The 23,805-nt window shown below is 45.1% G+C and overlaps 1 protein-coding gene across 3 annotated transcripts; it reads left to right on the forward strand.

Moving 5' to 3' along the window:
* The first annotated feature begins 260 nt into the window (after positions 1 to 260).
* GORAB (golgin, RAB6 interacting) lies at positions 261 to 10,508 on the forward strand. 3 transcript variants are annotated; one of them, XM_055724944.1, is made up of 5 exons: positions 270 to 417; positions 1,283 to 1,631; positions 4,053 to 4,154; positions 5,961 to 6,101; positions 8,734 to 10,508. In XM_055724944.1, the coding sequence occupies exons 1-5, from the start codon at positions 354 to 356 to the stop codon at positions 9,203 to 9,205; spliced, it is 1,128 nt and encodes a 375-aa protein (XP_055580919.1). In that variant the 5' UTR covers positions 270 to 353; the 3' UTR covers positions 9,206 to 10,508. The 3 variants fall into 3 exon arrangements, with proteins under 3 accessions (XP_055580920.1, XP_055580919.1, XP_055580921.1); XM_055724945.1 differs by lacking the exon at positions 8,734 to 10,508 and having other exon boundaries at positions 261 to 417; positions 5,961 to 6,105; XM_055724946.1 differs by lacking the exon at positions 270 to 417 and having other exon boundaries at positions 1,497 to 1,635.
* The last annotated feature ends 13,297 nt before the right edge of the window (positions 10,509 to 23,805 follow it).

Genomic DNA, 23,805 nt, shown 5'->3' on the forward strand with positions numbered 1-23,805 from the left:
CAGGCAGCACCCCGCGCACGGCGCCATGCCCACGGCAGCCCGCCCGGCTCCGCCGCGGCCTGACGGACCCGCCGCCCCCCGGGAGGCGGCTGCTGGGAGCGGGCTGAGGCCCCTGTCACCCCCGCAGCCCAGCGACCCTCCCCGAGGTGGCTGCTCACCCGCGGCCTAAGCCTCCCCGCCTCCTCGGGCCGCCATCTTCCCCGCCCCGCCGCGTTGCCGTGGCGGCGTGAGGCCCCGCGGCGCTGCCGGCCGGGGCTGGCCGCGGCGTTCGCCTGCGGGGAGCGGGCGGCGGTGGCGGGGCAGCCGCGGGCCCTGCCTGCCGCCGCGCCCCGTCAGCGGAAGGAGGAAGCGCCATGGCCGAGGCCTGGGCCGGCTTCTCGCAGGAGGAGCTGCGGCGCCTGCGGGGCCAGCGCTCAGGTACGGCCGGGGCTCGGGACTGGGGGCCGGGCCGGCCGCGGCGCCCACCCCGGTGAGCGGGGTGGGGAGGGGGCGCAGCGGGGCCAGGAGCGGCGCGGAGGAGCCTTGGGGCCCTCGGCACCGTATCGGCCCCCCCGGTGCCCCCAGCTCCCCCCCCTCCTCTCGGTGCCCCCAGACCCCCCCCGGGTGCCCCGGCCCCCTGCATCCCCACCTCCGGCATCCTCCCAGCTAATCCAGGCCATCCCCCCGCCAAGCGCCTCGGCTTCTCCAGGCAGCCCCTCGTTCCCCCAGCCAGACCCTCGTCCAGGCCCCGTCTCTCACCGCTCCCCTCAGCCTCCCGTCCGGCCCCTCGGGCTCGCCACCCACAACCTCGCAGTCCCATTTCCAGACTCCCCAGCCCCTCGTCCTGCATCCACATCGGTCTGTCCACTACCTCACTCCCGTGCCTGGCCTCTCTGCCCATCTGTCACCTTGTTCTTCCCTGGTTTTCACTTTTATAAATCCCCAGTTTGCCTACCAGCATGCTTGAAACCCTTTTGTAGCCCTAAATCCCCATTATTCCACTGAAAGTTGCCTCACTCCTACCTGTGGTTTCGCCTGTAGTTTCGCCACTCCAGGCCCCCTATTCCTCCCTCTCCTCATTTCGGATGCTCAGATCCTTTAAAACTCCGGATTCTTAGGCTGGCAAAACACATCCGGGTTCCTGGGTTTTTCCCCCATGTTGCCTTCCCTTGACACCTTGGCACGTCTTCCCCTTGTGTTGGTTTTGCACCAGTTTGCTTGCCCAGAAAAGATAATTCACAGAGTCTGTCGTTGATCTCAAGATGTGGTTTTAATCCTGTTTCTTCCTCTCATCCATTGATAGACTTGTATGACCCCTCAGAGCAGCAGCATCGCCCCCACACTGTGAATAAGAGTCGGCAGCAACTGCAACGAGTAAAAGCCCTCCAGCAGCAATGTCAGAAGCTGGGACTGCAGGGTGGAGCAGCCTCTGTTCCTCCGGAGCAGTTGCTTTCTGTACCAAAACAGAAGCCTGGTCATCCTCAGCAGCCTGCGCCACCACCTCACCCTCCTTCAGCAGGAGATCAAAGGCAAAGTGACAACCGAGACCAGCAGAAGGAAGTAACGCTGGTAGATCCCGGTAATGGCAGTGACAGTGCCCAGACCCACCCTGCAAAGCCAAACTCCAAAGTGGAGAAAAAGAAAGTGGAATTGTTAGTAAGTTGGTAAAATCAGGGGATGGGTTTTATTGTTCTGTATGGATTCATTCTTTTGTTGTGAAGTAAAGTGAGCTTTTCTGTATCTAATTGGAAGGTTTGAGAGATCACGTTTGCTTCCTCTGTGTTGAACCTTTGTTTTTCATCTCTAGTTGGGTTCAGCCTGATTCAGGACTAAATTCTGTAGTGTAATCCATGCAGATATGTGCTGTGCTGTCTTCAGATAATCTCCTATGGCAGTGGGACTGTACACCATAAAGCACCCAAGATGTAGGACTGTCTTCATGGTTTATGAAGACTTAATCTCACCCTCATGCTGTGTAGACCAGCCAGCAGCCACAACAGAAAGTCCTTCTAGGAGTAGATATGCTGTGATTTGTGTAACTTTGTGTTCCCCTTTACAGTATTGCTGCAGATTTGTTAAAGCCAACAGTGTTGGTAAGGAGGTAAAATTTCAGGTTTAAGCAGTTCTCTAGCTTTTATCATTCAAGATGAGACCAATCTCAAGGCTCTCACCCTGTGCGTCAGCCCACAGTGGGGTGCCTGTCTCCCTCAGAAGCATCAAACTGACGCATGTGAGAGGGGGAAAGTAAGTACTGAACGTGGCGCTCTGAGAGTCTAACTGCATGTGGCAGTTACTTGGTTCATCATCCAGAACTGAGATAGCCTGTAAAAGGAAGCTGCTGTCTAAATGCTAGAGGGGGCAGGCATTTCCAATATGACAAATTAACTTGGCTTTACCCCTTCGTGTTTGTTTTCCTGTCTGTATCTGAGTGCTAATTTTCCTTTTTTCCTTAGCGGGCAAAGCGAAAGTGAGGGGCAAAAGAACGAATTCTTTTTCTAGGGCATATTGTTTATTTTTAAAACACTTTAACAACACTGCTGCAGCCTTGAGTTCCTATGCAGGTCCAAACTTCTCAGCCTAAAATAACCAACAAATGCTACCTGGCCACCAAACTTCCATGCATCATTTGTATTTCCCCAAACCAGGGATCAGCAGCTTTCCGAGTATGGTGTGCCAGACCCTATCTCTGTCAGATCTGTCGGTAGGGTCTCACAGGGGGCTGAAGATGCTTCCTGCTGGAGAGGCAGGACTATGGCATTCAGCAGCACTTGTGTGGAGAAGCAGCGTGTGGCTTCTCTCAAATTTGAAACTCAAAAGGATCCAGGAAGCTGTGTTTTGCAGAGACGAGCTTTGAAAGGCTGCAGCTGCTGGCCACGCTGCCTGCCATTTACCTGCCTGGCTCCTGGCTGGGATCACCTACCTGCAAATAGCCGTCCCTTCACCAAAATAGCAGCACTTTGAAGAGCAGTGCCAAGTTTCTTGTGTGGGTGCAGCTCACCAGTAGTACTGGCTGTTCAGCTCCTTCCTAGTGGTGAAAAATGCAGGCGCTATTTGGCAATGAGGTAGCTAAAGCTTTGCAGGGGAGTTTTTCACTCTGTGGGGAGCAAATGACATTTAGCTGCAACAGCCACCCCCTGAATCTGCTGAATTCATCTCAGCCTGTGCACCTGAATTTGAATCTTATTAAAAATATTTCTCTATATAAAGTTTTAGGGATAGAGTGATGAGGAGAAGTCTGAAGAGATACTCGTGCACAAATGGGTGTTAGGATTAACATAGCTGAGTTACTTGGGTATTTTTAAGCTGAAACTTCTTGAGAGAGGGCATGAAGAACAGAACAGGGTGGAAAAGTGGCAAAGCATTTTTTGTTTATCTTTAATCCTGCCCAGTTGTGTTGATGCAGGTTGTTCCCTCTAACCTGAGACCTTGCCTCCCATCCACTGGGGCTGATTGTATCTCTTAGTAGATGTAGCCTGGGAAATTGAATCTATAGAACTCTTTCTCTGGTGGCAGCAGTGAATTCTTGTTCTTCCTTGTTGCTCATTCTCATTGTAACTTTTACCAGCCTTTCATTTCTATCAGTTTAATTATTTGAGGGCTGTATTGTCAAGCAGACCTGTGAAAGGTTCTGTTTTGTGGAAAAAACATTTCCAAAAAAAGAGGCTGTGCTGGCAGGCTAACAGATGGCAACTTGTAGCAGCCAGTTAGAAACCTGAAACTGCTTCTACCTAGTAGGGAAGCACATCCTTTAAATGAAAAATTCCATCCATTTCTGAAAAAGTGCTGTATGCTCTTTCTTCCAGCAAAGCTGAATTAACCAGCAGCTTGCTTGCTTGTGAAGATTTTTGTTCTGATCAGCAGATTTCATCTGGAAATGTTTTATTGGTCTGAATGACTTCTTGCAGACATTCTTGCAGATGATTCTTCTTTCCTCAGAACCAAAACCTGTTTATTGTTTCTTTGACATTTTTAAAGTTTGCTCCAGGAAATATGATGGTGAATATTTGTGTCATTTGGGGAACAGGGAGAGAAATGAACTTTCTATTAATTTTGATCTTCTTGTCAATGAGCAGGCAGGAAAAATCACGATGGGAAATCCTACAACAAGAGCAGCGGCTCATAGAAGAGAAGAATAAACGCAAGAAGGCACTTCTGGCCAAAGCTATTGCTGAGAGGTAAGGGGCTATGCTGCAGCATGGGCTGAGGAAGGGGTTGCTTTTCATGTGCAACCAGATGCGTATCTTCTATTTAAATCTCTTTTTCCTCCTCACTGTGCTCTGTATGTACTGCTTCACAAGTGAGCAGCTGTGATCGACATTTCCCTTTGATGACAAGTGCTGGCAAGGAGGTTGTGACTAAGCTTTTCACACTTCCAAAGCTGCAGCTCTGTACGCAGATGGAAAAGTTATTACACAATTTGAGAATTAGCTGAAGTCCTTGTGCCTGTTACCAAGGGCATGTTTGGAAGTTGGGGTGTTCAGATGTTCATCCCTGTTCTGTTCTTGATTTGTTTTCACTGCATTTAAGGGCAGTTTATTTGATTCCTAACCTATGAAGGGAAACTCTAGCTATTTCTGTTTGGGTTTTTGATTCTTGCTTATTAGGAAGTGAAAAGTGTTGAAAAGAAAGGACAATCAACTTTGTTTAAGAAGGTACTGTTTTACCACTGGCTGATTAGAAATTACAAAAATTCACGTCATTACAGTTGTTAACCCTTGCTCTTCAGGTGACCAGACTTTAAGGCGTTGTACAGTGTTGACCACCGAGATAATGTAAGATTACAGGGAAGGCAAGGTTTGTAAAGAGTGATATTGGAGCAGCTGATAACACTGGATCAAAGAAGGACATGTGAAGCTTTCAGGCTTGCCGTGCTCTCAGACATATATTATGTTCTGCCCATCAAAGCTCTTGAGTAGCAGAGGTGAACATAGCCATGTGTTCCGCAGATACTGTGCAGAAGATTCTCTTTGAGGTTCTGAACGTTTTCCTTTCCTTTGCCAGGCAGAAATAAAACACAAGTATGTTTGGTCTGAGTCACTGTAGGACAGCAAACATGGGTTTGACCACCAGGCTGGGTTCTCCCTTCTGGAGGCAGAGCGTGAGAAGAGAGAGGAGGACTTGGCAGGTGATAGCTGGGGAGTTATGTCTGACATTCAAATGCCTTCTTCAGGCTCTGAACAATACTGCAGGATGTCTGTTTCTCTCCACCTTCGTCAGCTGGTCTAACGAGAGATGGTGTCACTGCTTACACATCTAGTCTTGCTTTCCAGTCCCTGCTTTGGGGTGTAAAGCAGTGCCTGGAAAGCATGGTTTTGCTGGTGGTGATGAACGACAGTGAGGTGACCTGGTGTAAAAGCCTGTTGGAAGTTACTTAGCTTGCTTGGGAATCAAATCCATCAAAGCTTGCTGCCCTTAGCAACATTTAGTTTTCACAACTTAGGAATGAATAGGCTGAGTTGAAAAAGGTTACATAAGGCTTGATTGAAATCCTTTGTGTTTGATGTAAAACTTTCCATTGACTTCATTGGGATTTGGCTAGGCCTTTTGGGAATAATTTTACAAAATGGAAATCAAGCTTAGGTTAGGTGACTTTTTGGCCCCTACTAACTGGGCTTCTTTGAAAGGGGATATTTGCAGGGCTAAATACCCTTCCCCCTCTCGCTCCCCCCAAGCCATTTCCTGTTTCCTTACACTGAGAACTACTTCGATACAGCAGCTTCTTGTGTGTTTCCACAGTGAAGAAACACAATCCATTTTAGGCACTTTGATTATAGTCATTACGTAATTTTGCTGTAGTCCTCTAATAGCAGGCATTTTAGATCCCTGTGGATATTAAAAAAGATCAAAAGTCTTAAACCATAAAGGAGAAACCTTCTGAATAGCTCTTAAAGAAGTTGCTCTGCAAACGAAATGGGGCCCATTATGTCAAGAAGAGAGGCTTGAAAAGAAAAAAAAATAATAAATGCATCTTCCTTTTGCAGATCCAAAAGAACTCAAGCTGAAACAGTGAAACTAAAAAGGATTCAGAAGGAATTACAAGCTCTGGATGACATGGTATCTGCTGACATTGGCATCCTGCGGAACCGCATTGATCAGGCCAGTTTGGACTACTCCTATGCCCGGTAAGTGACAGCCAGGGAGGAGGGAATAGCCCTGCCCGAGTGGGGGGACAAAATGCTCTTTCCTGTCACTGACCCAGTAATGGAGTTATGTGATCGTACTAATGTGTAGTTAAAGTGGTCACAGTCTGGGGGGCTTTCAAATCTTGAGGTCAAAGTGTGGGTTTATTTCCTAATTTTTTCCTCGAAATCTGGAAACTGAAATAGGTTTTCTGACTGCAGACTCTGCTTTCCAGCTTCGTACTGTCAGGAGACGTACTTGCTGCTTTAACTGTGCAGTTGTCCATAAGCCCTGCTTTATTGTTTCAAGGTTGTTTATGTCTTCTCAGGGGGAAGGAGTTTTTTTTTTAAAGTCTTAAAATTAAAGTCCTTTTCAGGGAAACTTGCTTGTTGATGACAGCTTTGGTCCTGTTGGAATCAATGGGACCAATTAAGCTTAAAACATATAACACTGCTGAAGTGCTTTTGGAACTGGGACCAAAAATTGAAGGAAAAAGCAAGCTTTCACCCCTCACAATGTGCCTTTAATCACTCTGGTTCTGATGAGTTCCTTAAATGCAAGAAATTAATCGGAACACCCTATTAGTTGTGGGTAAACCACAACATCAGTAGATAAACATCAGCATGTTTATGCAGCCTTTTAATAAAATGGAAACGTTCAGTTGCGGTTTTTTTTTTTCACTATTCAATGTGTTAAACGTGTATTTCTCCTTATGACTTCTGGTATATGTTGACCACAGGCCCATAAACATGGTAATTAGTCTTTAAAAAAATAGCAGTGGTAGCTAAAAAATAAGGAATTCTTTTGTGTAATTATAATTTGAAATATCCAAGATTAAATGTAGTTTCAGTAGCTGGGTGCGTATGAATACAGAATTTCATATCTTCATGAGGAAAAAGATTTCATTGTATTTTAGGTTTAAGTCTGGTTTCTAAAACCGTTAAATGCTCCTGGAAATTTCCTTACCAAAATTTTGGAATACTATGTCTATTTGAAATACTTAATGGCAAAAGAGCAGGTAGCACAAGCAGCTCTGACACTTGAAAAGCAGTTTTTAATGAGCATAGCAAAAGAGGATGCTGGTAGGATGAAGGGGATAAACTTTACGAAATACTTATTGACTTTCATGAATTTAGTAAGTCTTTGTTTTTGCGAGGGAGAGATTTGGAAATGCACGTTAGGTACTTTCAGTGTTGCAGTTTTTATGCATTATGAGCCAAAGCTGATTTACTTTTAAGTGGTGACTTTTTAAGCAATTTTTTAGTTCTTGCCTTATATTTTAGGGCTAAAACGCAAGTAATTTCAGTGGGTCAAAAAGTGCAATATTAAATAGTCCTGAGCACCTACATAGGGACATTTGACAATTGCTGTAAAATGGAATTTTTGTAAATATGATGTGAAGAATATGCGTGAATTCAGGCCAAAGATTTAACTATGCAGACATTTCCAGCATAGCATTAGTTTTTCCACTTCAGATACCTGATCCAGGGTAATCTTGACTTTCTTGTGAGGGAAAAGTGGGCATCTTTTGTCCACTGCAGACATAGCCTTTACAGCTGGGTCAAAGTTTTGTGATTATTATATAAAAGAACATATTCGCAAAGGCTTTTCTATGTCTTAATTTCCTCCTCTTTCCCTAAGCAAAGGACCTCTTCTATCTTTCTGTTGCTTTGATTAACCAGATATTTGAATCTGGTTTTATAAAAAAGCTGGATTCTTTATTCAATCACCTTACTAATAATTAGTTTTATGAATGCTCTGTAAGGAATATTGTGTAGTCATTCTGCAAAAGCTTTTGCATGTTCCCTTTCCTGATGAACAAGATTGCATCTATCTTTCTATTAATTAAATCAGAGTTATTGTACAGATTCACTGAATGTAGCAGAAGATGCATCACTAATGTGGACAGCAGCATTTAAGTGCTAGATATCCTGGGTGGGTTAACCTCAATAAATATTTGGAATATTTCCTTTTTGCTATATTTGTCATGACAGGAAGTGCAGATTGGCAGGAGGTGTGTGTTGGGGAGATGCTTACAATAAAATTTTACATCTGTTGCCACGCAAAAGTTGTGATCACTATTGATGTCATATGCTGTCTCAATCTGTGCTGCTCGTGATTTTCTGAACATATATATGGGTGGCCGGAAGAGTATGCTTCTAGACCAGATCCGAATGTAAATGTGTATAGCACCCTTGTAGCATCTGTAGCTGTTGGGTGGAAGGTTGGATTAGGAAAAACAAAACTGTTTTGCAGTGTTTCATTTCACTAGATGGGTGTTCATTAGAAGCCTGAAATCACTACAGTTTCTGATGGTTGCTTTCTGCTGCTAGAGATGCATCTCTTAAAACAGGCAGTCAAAATGCTTGTTCGTGATTCAATCTGTAGATTTCAGATGAGCAAATTAACTCTCGGAATATGGCAGCAGTGGAGGCTAGTGTGTCGAGAGGAGATGATTTGATCAATTCACACTTATTTTCTTCCCTCTTACTAATGTAGCGGTGTGTCATGAATAACTGGCATAATGCATTGCAGAGCACGTTGCGTTTCAGGGATGCTTAAAGTATCTCTCCATGTGTCAGATTGTAAAGTGCTTTGAGATTTAACCCACTAGAAATAATGATGATTTTGCAGGAAGCGATATGATAAGGCTGAGTCGGAGTATGTGGCAGCGAAGCTGGACCTCCAACACAAGACGGAGATTAAGGAGCACCTCACGGAGCACCTGTGCACGATCATACAGCAGAATGAACTCCGCAAGGCCAGGAAGCTGGAGGAGTTAATGCAGCAGCTGGAAGTGGAGGCAGATGAGGAAAATCTGGAACTTGAGATAGAGGTGGAGCGGATGCTGCAGCAGCAGGAGGCAGAAGCAGGGAGACAAGCCAGCCAGTCACACAGTCACGCTGGGACAGCTAAGGAAAACCCCACTCCTAGTGTTACAGTGCGCAAGAGTGAGCATGGTAACCATGCTGTTGTTTCTCCTGCTATTTCTGAACAGTTGGTTCAGTCTCAAAACTCTGGTACCAAATCCCTCACCAATATGGACAGCCAAACTCAAGCAGTAAATGTGACTCCAGGAAACTCCCCGGCTTGTTCTGCTACATGACTACTATATTCAAATAAGGCATTTGGTTATGGATAACACAAGCCCTCTGTGGGCTTGTGTGCTACATGTTATATCTCGGCTTCTGCAGTGCCAGTAATATGCACTTCATTTCTCTGTTCCTTTAATATTGTTTCCAAATTTTAAAGGTGCTTTTTTTTTTTCCACAGGACTCCCATTTAGGGTTTACCATCTGTCATCATCATTCTGGTTTAAGTTCATGTTCTAATGCCCAGCTCTTCACGGGGCTTTGTACCTTCCTGAAACAGGATACTTGGGAGTGAACAGTAGGGTTTTTCCAAAGGCTTTCGTGTATCAGTATCACAGATACCTGTTCCAAGCGGTGTGCAAGAGAGACACATCTACAGGAGAAAACATCACAACTTAGTCTGCCTCTGAACACATTCTGTCCCCTGACAACTGCGATAGGATGTTTGTCTTCCTTTATATCCATAAGGGATTAGTTTTCAACGGTTTTTAATCCTGAGAAACCCAGGGGCTTGCTTTGATTGTCTTCGTAGCTGATACTCCTGCCTGTACCTGATTTAAAGGAAGTTCTTGTGTTGAAGCAACTTGCAAAGTCAGTTGTAATATTTCCTATTTATCACTTTGCTTATTTCTTTCAGGTAACGCTAGATCACACAAAACTATATATCGATAACATTATTGTCTATGAAATCACACCAGCTATGATTTAACAAAAATGATGGGTTACATACAGTTTAAGACATTGGAGAATGTATGATGTAGAAGTAGAAACACACTAAAAGAGTATGTTACAATTAAAGCTGTTCTAGTACAAACATTTTTCTCTGTCCTAGTTGCCTCAAAGTTCCAATAATTAGCCAGGGGTCTTGTAATGGATAAATCCCCACAGTATATTGGAAATGAGCCTGGGTTTGTATAATATTCAATTAATTTTCTTGCCTGAGGAGCAGGTTTGCACCCCACAAGAAGCTCAGCTGGTTTGCTCTGTTGCTGTTGAAAGGCTTTAAAAAGCTATTCCAGGTGGAGAAAGTCTCAGGCATTAAAATAGAGGACATAGAAAAACCTCCCATAGACCTAGTGCAGCTGCAGACTGTGGGGACTGCACTCATAGTTACCCGCTTTGTAAGAGGAAGGCTGCTTTCGTTGTGGAAATGGTTTCAGTAATACCTGACCTGAATGTGTCAGTCGAAGTTTATGAATGAGTTACTGAGTGATGCCATCAAGTATATAAATGGGACACTGATTGTCTCTATGGCTTTAATAGTGGAAAAACGTATCACTACATTTTTATTCTATTAATAAATCAGTGCATCTTCTACGCAGTGTGTTTGCTTTCAGTTGTGATATCTGATACCAATACACATATCCAAGACTGTTTTTCCACAGGAGGTGATAAATGACAGAATCAGATACATCCTTTGGCAGTTTGCCTCTGTGTGAAAGTAAAACCTTGAAAAAGGCTGTTCCGAAACATGAAAACGTAACCTGCCATGTCTTTGCTTCATACAGCTTGGCAGGAGTCTCTTCAACCAACTGTGGCCCAAGGCAGCAGTGGAAAATCTCTACTGGTGCCTCCCATACAGAGGAGAAAGAGGGATCAATCTGTTTCCTAGAGAAGCCGCTCATAATCAGGGCTGATCAAAGTTAGGAAACTCCAAAGTAACATTTGAGATATGTATGAAGCATTGCCCTGTTGCTGCTGATACACTGCGTGCCCTGTTACTTTGCTGGGAGACTTGGCCTAAAAGCTGAAGATTTGATTGTATTGTGAGAAAATTTGTGACTGACTTCCTTTGCTCTGTCTGCAGTTGCAGAACAGCTTGTAGCAACCTGATTATTGTTTTCAAAACTGGATACCAGTAAGTGCAATAATAATTTAATTATACCATTCTTGTTTCCATCCTCTGCAGCTGTCCCCAGTTGCTCCTCGAGAGATTCTAAGTCCTAGTGGGTAGGTCTGTTCCTCATTACAGTTGTATTCAGCTCATCAGGGGACATAGAGAAGAGCATCTGACAGAAGAGTTGAATTGTAATGGTATTTACAGGAAGCACATGCATACCATTTTGCATATAATTTGTGGTTCTCCAGTAGGCTAAAATGTGGTTAAAATAGTCCTACTGATTGCACCTTGTTGTCACAAGATTATTGTTTGAACTCCTCAAACCAAAAAAGGAAAAAAAATTACAAGTCCAAAGATCTTTTTGACAGCTACTTAAGAATATGAGTTTCCTAGAAGGGAGTAAGTTTTTTATTCAACAAAATTACAGAAAAGCTGAAAAATTCTCTTGTCATCCTGATAGTGCTGGTGCTGTTTCTGCCTAGCAGGGAAGATGCTGTTGTTAGACTCAGCAGTTTCTGTTCTCTTACAAGTCCCTCATTGAAGTTCTGGCCAGTTCTATCTGTCTTTAACTTCTGAGCTTGCAAAAAGAAGTGAACTGGCTGGAAGCCACATGAAACAGCCGTATGAAATAACAATAGGCAGCCCAGCATTTGGTCGCTCTCTTTAGACAGGGAGTTCAAGAGTTAAATTGTTTGATCTGAGTTATGAAGCCTTTCTCTGACGTGTGATATAAACCACTACCATGGTGTCAGTTCCACTTTGGAAGTTCGCAAATGTTTTGATGGGTGCCAGTGTGCTGGTTTAACGTTCCCCCTATGCCGGAGCCAAGCAGTCCAGTCGTAATTGTAACAACATGTGTGCTGGTCAGAAATGCCAGGCAGATTTTTAAGTGAGGGCCTCTTGCAGGTAGAGGTAGAAGTCTGGACGTGAAGCGTGCTGGGGTTGAACACCCACGGCAAGGAGAACAGAGCAACGCAGGAGATCCGACAGTAACGCTGTGGGGCTCAACGCAGGGGACTTGTGTTCTCCCATGGCAATGTAGCCATTTCTGTGTTGGGCCACCGTGGTACCGTTGTAGCGGTACCATGAAGTGGAAAACACCGATGTATGCCACTGTGAGAATGTTACAAAGCACAATATAATTGCCTATGTTGCAGTTTGGCCAGGATGTTGGGATTAACACTCCCTCCTCTGTCAAGAAATGTTTAAATGAGCACAGATGCTCATGGCTCTGCCTGGGGTTCCCATGGATGTCTAATGCGTGGTGTAAAACACTTGGACAATCCCCAATCTGATTGTATATCCAGCCAGATGAAGTTGGGCTCTCAAGAGGTTTCAGCTTAGGGTAACTGTCTGGGGAGAGGCTCAAGTTCTCTATCAGCCATTCCTAATGCCTTCTGCGATGCAGTGGAGTCTTCCCTTTGAGCCTGTATCCCATCTAAACCAAATGAGGAAAAACTAGGAAGAGTAAAATGTAGGGACTGACCTAGTGGTTGGGGGTACTGCGTTTCCTGACCAGCTGTATTACGAACGTGCTAGAAAGGATTGCTCATGGAACAGTTATCCCATTCTGGGGAATTTCTGGAGCCAAAGAAAAGAGGCAGAGCGCTACTGAATTGCCTCCCATGCTGGGATTCCCTCAGTTCTGTGCTTTCTGCTTAGGACAGTAGGGTCTATAGGCTTTCTGTTGCTAACACCCTTTTGTCAAGGTTCAAATTAGGATCAAAACCCCTGTGGTATGGTTTGTCCCAGCCTGAGGCCTGGTATTTTAGCAGGTGCCCCTCATGTAGGATCTTTGAGCATCTGTGGGACCTGGACTGAGTTTGGTACTTCTGTGTGATTCTGTGTGGACACAGTGTCGTGGGTCTCTGTGCTTTACTCTTGTGTGTGCCATGGCTGTGTGTAAGAGTTCATGCAGTTTCTGAGCACTACCAAGAGCTAATTTTTCTGCAGACCTGATCCAACCCAGAAATGGTGTTGGTGGAGTATCATGATCACTTTTCTAATTCTGTGGCTACAAGCAGGTGTGGTGTGCAAGGGACAAAGGGGTTTGCCAGTGGCAACACGAACAGGGTGTAGAGATGTGGGCTGGTATTATAGAAACCACATGCTTGTTAAGTGCCCTATTTAGGCTTGTCTGCATGGTCCTATTAAAGCGAGTGTTGGCTCCTTTGATGGGGCACAAGACTGGTTTCCTTCATCATTTCCCCTGATTTATGTCCCAGCAGCAAACTCGTATGTCAGTGGGGAAAGACCAAGTAACGAGAGAAGTTAGCCAAGCCTTACCCCCTCGGCATGATAGGACATCAGATCCTTCAAATCCTTGCCTTTGGCAGCCTGTTAGTTACAGGGTTTAAATCATGCCTTTTCAGATGCAGGTAGAGACACTAAAAAGCTTGGGCCTTTCTGAATTAGGGCCTGGATTGTGTAGTTAGAGTCATTTTCTCAATTAGCTTAACATAAATCAGTATAATGAGGCGCTTGGGAGCACTGGGCAGGTTTAGTACCTTGTCTCTCCTGCCTCTGTCCATACCACTCCCACCTGCTTGTTTGGCTGATCAGCCAGTGATTTTATTTTTCCACACTGCTAGAGCTGAGCAGAGGGTTTTAATGTCTGAACTGGTTTTCACACCTGGCACATGTGTGCGAGGGGTGAGAACTGGGAGAAATCGCTCTTACGCACTAAGTAAAGCAGCCCTCATGTGGCAGAGATCTGACAGTCTCAGCATCCGATGCCACACCATCCTTCAGAGGATGGGGACAGTGTCCTATTGAATGGACAGTGGTGGGTGGTGGCATGAGTGCAGAAAGTCTAGCAGCAGCAGGGATGCCGTTCGATGTGATATCTGGGACTGGAAAGCATGGGGGGAGGCCAGGCGCTGTGTTTGTACTCTAGAGCTGGGTAGCGAACGCATGACTCTCTTTTCCAGGGCTGTGTTGTTTTCTGGAGACTGCTGGCTAATTGAGATGGGACATGGTGCCCTGCAAGCCCAGTTCTCTGGTGGAGTGCTGGGATGCGTTTCAGCAGGCCGTAAGAGAAAACCTGGGAGGTTCCTCACAGCAAAGAATGAAAGCCCAAGAGCTGGAAGAACCCATTTTGTGCCTTGTGATGTCATTGAAGTGGATATAAATCATCCAGTGTGAAAGCTGCAGTGCTAGGGACACCTCTTCAGTCTCTTGCATTTTGCAGAATGGGGGAGGATGTGGCAAGGTGGCTGAATGAAGGAGCAGCATCGCTGCTCACCCAGGCCGTGCATGGGCCGAAGCCGTGGCCCTCCCTGACTCTGGTTTCAAGAGCTGGAGCTGAGTACGACAAGAACACCCAAACCAACCTTAATTGCTTTGCGGGTAATAAAAGTGAAACATGGGCCATACATAAATCCCTGAATGACAGCCCTCCGACTTTCCCCATGCAAGGTTTCTTGCTTTTCTCTGAAGGAGCTGGTGGTGCTGATGATCTATCTGAACATATGATCATCTGGTGTGCTCCTCTTGTTATCAGTGCTGAATCTGCCCCTTCAAATGTCTCTCTGACTTTTTCTGCGGTGTGTAGTAATGGGTCTTTTTTCTGGTTTCTGGGCATTCCAACTTGAGCCCAAGATCTCAGTCTGCTTATTTGTTGGGAAGGCATTGATCTGAACTCTCTGTGGCTTGGGAACTCTTAAACAAGTACTGCGATGGGTTTATCATGGAACAGCAGCAGTCAAGGTCTCACTGACACACATCAGGAGCAGCTCCAAATGCTTAATTGCTGACTTCATGTTGCTTCTGCATTAGTACCTAAAAGTCCTAAAGGAGACCCCATGGAGTTATTCCACATACACAGCTTCCTCCTGCAAAGGGCCAGTAAAGGAGGTAGTAGAACAAAGGACAGTCACTCCATGAACTTTAAGCTTAGCAACGTCATAAGGCATCTCACTAGCAATTGATGTGCTGTGAGGCCCTCGCTGCACTGCAGTCATAAGGTCCAGCAGCAACAATATTCCAGAAATAGAAGGTTGTGTAGCTAAAGGGCTGCTGACCTTCTTGACTGTTGCCTCCACATGGCTGTGGACCACTGTGTCCCCAGGAAAGCTGAAGGGATGAAGAGCCCTGGGAGTCATTCCTAGGCAGCAGATAACAGCAATTTGCTGTTGGTATGACTTTCAGTAAAGGATGGAGCTAGGTATCCTGCAGATGGTGTCTCAGCAAGCCAGGTTATCTTGCTTCTTTCCTTTCTCCATGTGGAAGAACAACACTTTGCACTACCACAGACTTAGGAGGTCATGAGGCATCAGCCCAGCAAGGGTACCCCACCAGAAGTGTTTGTTGATGGTGTATGGTATGGCTGAAGAGTCACAAATGGACTGTCCCTCAGATTGTTAGTTTGGGCAACAAACTATAAACTCACTGGAGACTCGTGCTGTGAGCCTGTGCTGAAATGTGTGCTCAGTATGCTCACTGCCTTTGCCACAGGAGCTAGGTAGAGTGAAACGCTGTGTCTTTGCAGGCTTGAGGCACTTCTGCCATTCCAGGGTAGACAGATTTTCTGTCCCAGGGAGAGGTTAATCCAATTCAGGCATCATCTTCGTCAAATTTTCCCAATTCAGATCTGGATTCCGTTTCTGAATATCACCCGAAACCCTGCACCGTATTTTGAGTAGTTCTGTAGCTGTTTAGGTGATGACTGTTGTTGCTGATTGTGCATATTTCATTGTCTGTAGTGCCAGTGGTGTCCCAGAAGTTGTGTCTCTGGCTTTGCTATCGTGTGAGCTGCAGCTGGTCCCATGTTTCGGTGGTTAGCTTCATGGCAGAGAAGATGACACTATTTGGCATGAGGATGTGCTCATAAAGAACCAGGACCATTCCAGCACTTTTCTAACATGCTTCTCCGATCCTCCAAGAAGAACATCTTGCAGCTGTTGTAAAAAGTCATGCCTGGTTCTCTGCAGGGTTTTCTTCTTGCTTCCAGATCTCTCCCCCCACCCCCCAGTCTGCTAAAATACCAATTGTTTTCTTTTCTGTATTCCTCAAATCAAAATATTTAGCAATGGACTTTTCTCCATGACATCCCACTGCATCCTCTGACTACTGTGGAGTGTTCATCAGTCTCATTGACATTAACCAGTTCTGCAGGAAACCAGCACTGCCAAGCAGGCAGGCTCCCGCTCCTGGACTTGCTCAGCATATCTGGTATTTTCAGTGACAGTCCCTCTGTGAGTCTCTTGGGGGTGACGCTCTCGCTGGCAGAACCTGAGAAGCTCTCGGAAAATACTTCCTTTGGCCTGGCAGTTGCACTTGGATAGTCATGATGGGCCCTTCTGGCCTTGCCATCCCCAAAGCTGTATCTGCTTTTCTCAGGGAGAAATCACAATTTGCTTTTCGAAGCCTAGTCCATCTCCTCTGACCCAACAGCCTGTGGCACTGGAGGTATTCATTACTCAAACCCTCCCAAGCCACTAATACGTTTTCTTTTTCTCTCATTCAACCACCTTCCCTTCCTCCTTCCAGCAGCTGTCAAGAAACTTCATGGACCCATCTGTCCTCTAGGCTATGCAAATAACCGGGGCTCCTGAGAGCCACCAGGCTGAGCAGAAGGTAGGTGAGCACAGGGTGGTACTGGTGTGCTTTGATTCACAGAATTAAAACCTAGTAGGATTAACCTCACAGCCTGTTTCAGAAGGCCAGCTCCCTGCTGTTCTTCTCACTTCTCCCAGGCTTTGGGGTTATCCACGTTCACCATGACATTCTAAACACCTGCACTCAGAAATCTTTGCTTTCACCTACCGTGTCTGTGACCCCAGAGGTGGCTGTTTTGAGTTGGTCACCTCTGGAGAGGTGACAGATGATAACCCATCTGGGCACTCCTGGAGAGAGCTGGAGGGAGACTTCCTGATGGGGGCGAGGTCTGGGGAAGGCATTTGGGATGGCTGCCATCCACAAACACATCAAAGGTGCGAATGGCTTTTATCAAGAGGCAGTAAAACTTTAATCCAAAGCCCACTTTAATGTATTTGCTACATATTTAAAAGGGAACTGATTTCAGAAATGCTTTCCGAGAGTTTTAAAAATTCTCCTGGACCTGTGTCTTACCACTCTCTCCACTCTGGAAACCTGATGCTTTTCTTTTCTGGGATCCCAGATGTTTGGGGCACATGACTGAGGGGAGAAAGAGAAGTAAAACTTTCTAAAGCTCTTGGTTTAGAAACATGGGCACAAATAGCTTTTTTTTCTAGCTCTAAACCTCTGTTAAGCTCTGGGTTTTTTTTCACAGACCACGCTTACAGTAAATATCGCCTCCTCAGTCAGCAAGTGAGACATCTTCCCATTCAGTTGTCAAAAATCCCTCACTTCCAGCTCAGTAAGGCTACAAGACACTGGCCTTTTGACCCGCTGGGCTGCTTGTCGCTTAGTCTGGAGCTTTAGGCAGGTCCTGTTTTGCTGGAAGAAAGCTACCTTTAGGGTGGAAAACAGGAGCAATTCCCTGGCAAGATCAGAGGAACTGTAGCCTTTCTCATTTTCTTTCTTTTTTTCTTCTTCTGCAGGAGAGTTAAACATCGCTGCTTTCGTTTGGAAAGGGCGAGTGACTTTCCCATGCCGTAATACCCAGCAAGTGTTGAGAGAATGTGGTTACATAAAACCATATTTTTAATACTACCGACAGACTGTCTTGAGAGCTAAGTGTTTTTTGACAGTTTTTATGCACCTGTTAATTCAAAGCTCTTAACATGTGCCAGTTAAAAAGAGCCAGGCACTAAAACATCCACCCTGTGACGGCAGGGGCTCAGCTGCACACCAGAGCACAGGGAATCCATGCAAGGTAGGAACTTGCCTTCTCTTACAGGACCGACTGGTACACAACTAATCGAATTCAGAGCTTTTGTTTCCTGGTCCTTCTTGGCTCTGAAGATTCCCACTTCTGCTTTGGACCTAAAGAACAGCTGACGATTCTTTGGGTTTCTTCTCTTTGCTCTTCCCAGCTGTTGTAGTCATCAGACAGAAAAGATGCTAAACATCCTGCCAGGCTTACGTCCTTAAAGAAGATGCAGTGACAATTCCTCCCCAGGCTTCTCTGCTAAAATTGTGCCTTCTTATCTTCGGGATAGTGGGGTTGCTTCTTACAACCGGTGCTGAGACAGGCACTGGCAAAGCCCAGAGGGAAACCTGCCACACATGTCTGCTTGGGTATCACCTCTGCAGCCATTCTGTGTTCAGAGGGGGCAGGGGGTCAGTTTAGACACAGCATTGCTATCATTAACATAAAGCAACGCTGAGAAGTCCTCCTCCTCTTCTCTAAATTTTTTCCTTCCTCTCCACCCCTTCAGTATTACCAAACTTTCAATTTAGAGATTTTCTCAGGGTCATTTTAAACCTCCTGCAGCCAGATCTTCCCTCTTCCTTCTAGAGCTTTATCCCCATGCCCTGTCTGCTCGCATCCCACCTCCACAGAGCTTTGGCTGGCTGTGCACACCGTGGGTCAGCTGGTGGCCTCATGCCCATGGAGAAAAGCTTGAAAACTCAGCACCATCTAACATACGGGCTCCAAAACCAGAAGGCAGGTAACAACAAATACAAGAAAGCCTGAAAATTTTAAATACTTGCAGGTGCTGACACAGGAGTTGCTGTGGCAGAAATAACCAGCTAACCCTGAAATGAGAGGCTTCTCCTTTTTTGAGCAAGTCCTAGGCATTTACAACGATGCATTTGGGATATGTTTCTGTGTAAGGGGGGGTTAGCATGCCACTGCCACTTTCCTGCTGTAGAAACTTAGCCAAGCTTAGTCCAAGCCCTCACCCGATAGCTGCGCTGCCTTCAGGAGATAGAGCTGTGGCATGTCTAGACCTTTCCTTGCTCTCAAAGCCAAGAGGCGTGATGACAGTCTCTAGTATTCAGCCCAAAGTTTTAGGCTTTGAAGAATCGGGGCACAGCGGAGAGGTGGGTGAAGGCCAAGGACAATTGGCCTGTAGGGTTGGAGGAACAGGTTGGAGAGGGAGGTAAAATGCTCTCAGAGGACACAAGAGCATAGATTTGGAGGACAGGAGTGCCTTGGTACCTCCTGCATGTTGAGCCCTAGCTGGGCAGAATCACTGCGAGGTGGTCAGTGGAGCTGATGGGACATGTGTGGTGTCTATAGAGAAAGCCCTGCTAGAGCCTAGCCTTGGGCACAGGTGTGCTGGATTTGTGTGGTGGATAATGTAGAGCCTCAAGTTTAGTGGGGTCCTGCCTCAAATTACACCTTCACCAGTCTGGACACTTGGCTATGAGTAGGCTCTATTGGCAAGAGCAGATCAAGGGCTGCTTGTCTCACACGCTGCTCAGAGCTGGTGGCTGGGACTCTTCTGCTGGGCAGTTTTCTGTAGTGGCACTGCACATCAATGTTCCTTCCTGCATCTCTACTAAGAGGCGTAAATCCCTTTCCCTACAGGCTGTTTGTAGGCCTGATTGCTTGAGAGCGGGAAAACTCATTGTGAATAACTCATCAGGATGGTATTAGGTTCACTGAATGCTGCACGTGAGCTTGAACTGACGTGAGGCTTTTTTTTAAGCAGGAAACACTAGATGAGGGCTTGTCAGGGCAATAGATGGGGCTAGGATTCCACATCATTAACACTCAGTCCGTGTATTGCAAAATCACCTGGCAGGACAAATACGATCCAGATCAGGTGTGTGCACACTGTTGCTTTGTGTTGAATTAGCTAGAACATGCTATATAGTGTTTATATTGGCTTCACGTTTTACATTGGCTGCAGGAAGACATACGATACCCCGTCTGGCATGAATTCTGTTGGACTAAAGTTACCCCATAACAATTCAGAGGATAAATTTGACTAGGCAGAGCGGTATACACTGCATCAGTGTTTTGCTGCATGGGGTCACAGCAGTTGTAATCCAGTCCTGAGTACCCTCAAGCAAAACTTTCTGTCTCGGTGCTGCTTAACTGTGCAGGTATGTTTGATGCTCGTGGGGATGTGTCCCTGAAGAAACGTGTGCTCTGCTCCTGCTGGAAGGTTGTATTAGTGTTATTTCTTATAATTGCTGCTTCAGTAGCTGCTGTGTGTGGACTTGACCTGTAGACTGTCTTTTTAGGTGCACCTTCCAAGCAAGATTAAGGTGCAAGTGGGGTGACCTCCTGGAATGATAGAACTGGAAAGGACCCCAAGACATCCTCTAGCACATAGCATCATCCAAGTCCTCCCCGTCTGTCCTGACAGTTAACTGTCCAATAGTTTCTGCACCCTGCAGCGATGAAGAATCTGTCTCTCCGCAGCAGAAGTTTACCCTGAGGTCTAACTGGAAACTCCACTGCTGCAATTTAAACCTGGGCTTTCTTGCCCCATTAACTGTGTTTGAGGAGATTGGTTTTTCCTCTTCCCAAAGCACAGCCCTTTCTCTGCGTTACCCTTTAAAGCATTTGCACAGCAGGCTCTGCAGTGAGACAGGGAGTGAAGTATGCATGGTGGGAAGCATCCAAAATTTGCTCAGATCTACACTGAGTTTCCAGCAGTAATAGAGCCATCTGTGACTCATCTTCATGCTTGTGCGTCAACTCATGTAGATATCTTCAGAGCAAGCAAAGCACTGGATCGCTGCATGCTCACATGGATAACAGCACCAGGTTGTTTTGTGGTTGTTGTCCTCATGAAGGGACAGAGCTATGATGCAAGATAAGATCATGAGAGAAGTGTGGTGGTGGTTTACTGCTATACGGGAACTCTGAACCGTGCTCAATATGCAACTATAAGAAAATGGTAAGAGTCATAATCCTTGCGGAGAGCCTAACTACTTTTGCAAACGAGTTGTCTCTCCTTCCATCTGATTTAAATTTGAGAGCACTGCACCGTGTCCTAAAGCTGAATGATTTTATCACCTCTTCACCAGCCAGAGTATGTGATGACAGATTTTTTGATCAAACTAAAGAATAACTTTGCTGAGAGATCTCCCAGTTTTCACCCATCTGAGCAGCCCTGATGTTTCTTTAGAATCCCCTCTCCCTTTCACTGCGAAGGTGGCTTACTCTGAGCACAAAACAGCTCTTTAGGGCTGGAGAGCAGAGGGAAGCTGCCACACACACAGTCTCCAGATCACGCTTGGAGGTAGGAGTTTCTTTCATTAAGCTCCAAGAAGATATGCAGGTTTTTTTGGGTTTTTTTTTGAAGAGTGTACTAACTGCATTCAGTTAGAAGCACTGTTCATGCAGTAAAATGTGTAAACCTCATTTAGGATGCTAAAACAGTTATATTAATTGTATTGCTTAGAAATGTGCAAAGTAAAATAAAATGGACCTTTTTTCTGGCATGCTCTTCTTTGGAGAACTTCCTGAAAAGCCCTTCTTTGGATCGGTGATCACGCACCATCTTACAGCCAGAAAATGCCTGGCAGAAAGGTAATGCGAATGTGACCTTAAACATCAGAAGTACTTGAATGCTGATGCACTTTTCCCAGCTGTTGCTGACAAATTAATTTCTAGGGCAGATGCAATAGCTGATCGGTCTTGGACAAAGGTTCTCCTTTCCACAGCCACGTGTGGTAATGAAAACAGCCATTGCCAGTAGTACCTTCTGCCCAAGAGTAGATCTGTTGCAGACTTCACATCCCCTCACTTAAGGTATCTCCCAGTCCAAACTGGACAGCTTGGTTCCCTCTGGAATCCAGTAGCATGTTCAGAGTATGGCTTGTCCTAAGGATCTTGGGCTAGAATTTCTCACCGATGGCTAGAGAGGGAGCTGTGATGAGTGAGTGACTCAGATCTGGAAGGGACTTCAGCACGATAGGAATTGCCCAAATTGGAAGGAAATTGAGTAGCCAAGGCTGCAGGGAGAGCTGTGTGGATCTGCTCCCTTAGGGTTTCTGGCTAGCCATGTCCTGGGGTGAATGACTGCGACCTGGGTGAATAAAGGATGCTTTGTACTGTGGTCAAATTCAGATACCTGGGGGAGGGGACCAGGGAATGAAGCAATTCTGTTTTGAAACAAGACAGTCTTAAAAAAAGAAGAAGAAGAAAAAAAAAAAGATAAAATAAACCAGAAATATTGAGTCAACCTAGGACACGGTGTTTGATCTGAAACACAATGTTCCATTTTACAGTTTAATTTCATTTTTTTCTAAAGTCAGGTTTTTCAATAAAACCTCCAAAAGGCTCATTTCAGAAACACCTACATGAAGTCAACCTCTTTGCTTTGAAAACACTTTGGAATGAAATGTTTTGAAGTTTTTAAAAAAGAGCCTCCTGTATTAGGCTTGTTGGTTTTGTTTGTTTTTTTGGCAAAAGGTGCTCGTCAAATTCAGCCCAACTTTGTGAATGGTTTATGTCCCTCCGAAATTAAACTCTGGTCAAAGTTACTGTTCACTGCACAAATTCACCCGCTGTATCTGTGAATCCGCCAAAGGCAAAACGGAGTCTGTGATTCAACCCGGAGCTGTTCCACCTCCTTGGAACCAGGGAGGAGAACCCAGGGCGTTTTCATAAAGGAAGCGATTCAGCTCTCAGTAATCAAAACCCAGGTCCTGCTTCCTTTCCAAGGGCATCTGGAGTCCCCTTGCTGCAAGTGGCCAAAATTCCCATTGTCTCCATGAGGAGTTAAAGCACATGCTGCCACCAAATGAAGAAAATAGAAGAACATGGGAAGAAATGGCCCAAACCCCTTTTATTTATCTGCTTCCAAGAAAAAAAACATACGAGCACGAGACATGAGGTTTCTTTTCAGGCACTTTCTAATGAGTCGGATGATCCAGCGAAACAAATGAGAGCAGCCGGGAGAGTGCTCTGCTCCGAAAGGGCAGAGGAATATTTGCCAATGCAGCAGCTCTGCAAATGTGTGAGGCTGTTAAGCTCCTAATCCCATGTCTTATTTTTATGAATTTTCACACTAGTGGGATATAATGAACGTTGAGCCCAAAGACATTAATTACTCGGGTCCTTTTTTTGAGAGGAATTTCGATGGAGTGTAACGTTCTAAATTACAAGGTGTGAAATAAACTCTACAAAACTTACAGCTTTAGTGGAGGAACTCCAAAATCAAATAAAAATGCAAAACCGCTGATGAAGTCCAATTTACTGTAAAATGCCCTGGATCATGGTGTTCCAGTAATTTTTTTTTTCCCTACATACTTTGGTTAAAATAATTTATATCCGCTGCAGTGTTTATGTACCTTAAGCTTTATTTATTAAAGGATATGTATATTTCAAGCTTGGTTTTAATGAGACATGCTGAAATCTGTAAGGTACAGTACGACTTTTGTTCTAATCAGCACTAAATCTCTTCTCTTTACTTTTTCTGTGTTGAAAACATTCATGTTGGACGGAAAGGGCCGTGTGTGTATGTGCGTGTATATAAATTTCAGATATGTATAAATATACATGTAAAGTAATAAGCAAAATTTATTTCTCTTTTTCTATCATTGGGGCAAATACTCCATCATTGTTCAGTGTGAGCACTTAAAATCATGGATGGATTTTATCCTTATTCTTAGAACAGGATAATTGCTTCTTTTTTTTAGGCAAATTATTTATTTGCCAAAGATTGTGCTTTCGGTTGACTGAGAATGTTTGTGAATTCACATCAGCTTGACAAACTGTTCTGGCAAGGGAAGAAAAAGAAATCCAAACGTTTTGGCTTTGTTTTCTAATGAATTGTTTTGAGATTTCATTTTAAAACAACACCCTTAAACTAAAGTTAACATCGACTAAAAAATACTTTGGAAGCTTAGAAACTTCTTAAAATTGTGAATTAAATGGAGCCATAGGGATGTTCCTAGGGGGAGTTGCTTTGAAACTTTCTTCCTGTGTTTTCATTG

This window comes from Falco cherrug, chromosome 12 (assembly GCF_023634085.1).
Source record: "Falco cherrug isolate bFalChe1 chromosome 12, bFalChe1.pri, whole genome shotgun sequence".
Taxonomy (NCBI): Eukaryota; Metazoa; Chordata; class Aves; order Falconiformes; family Falconidae; genus Falco; species Falco cherrug.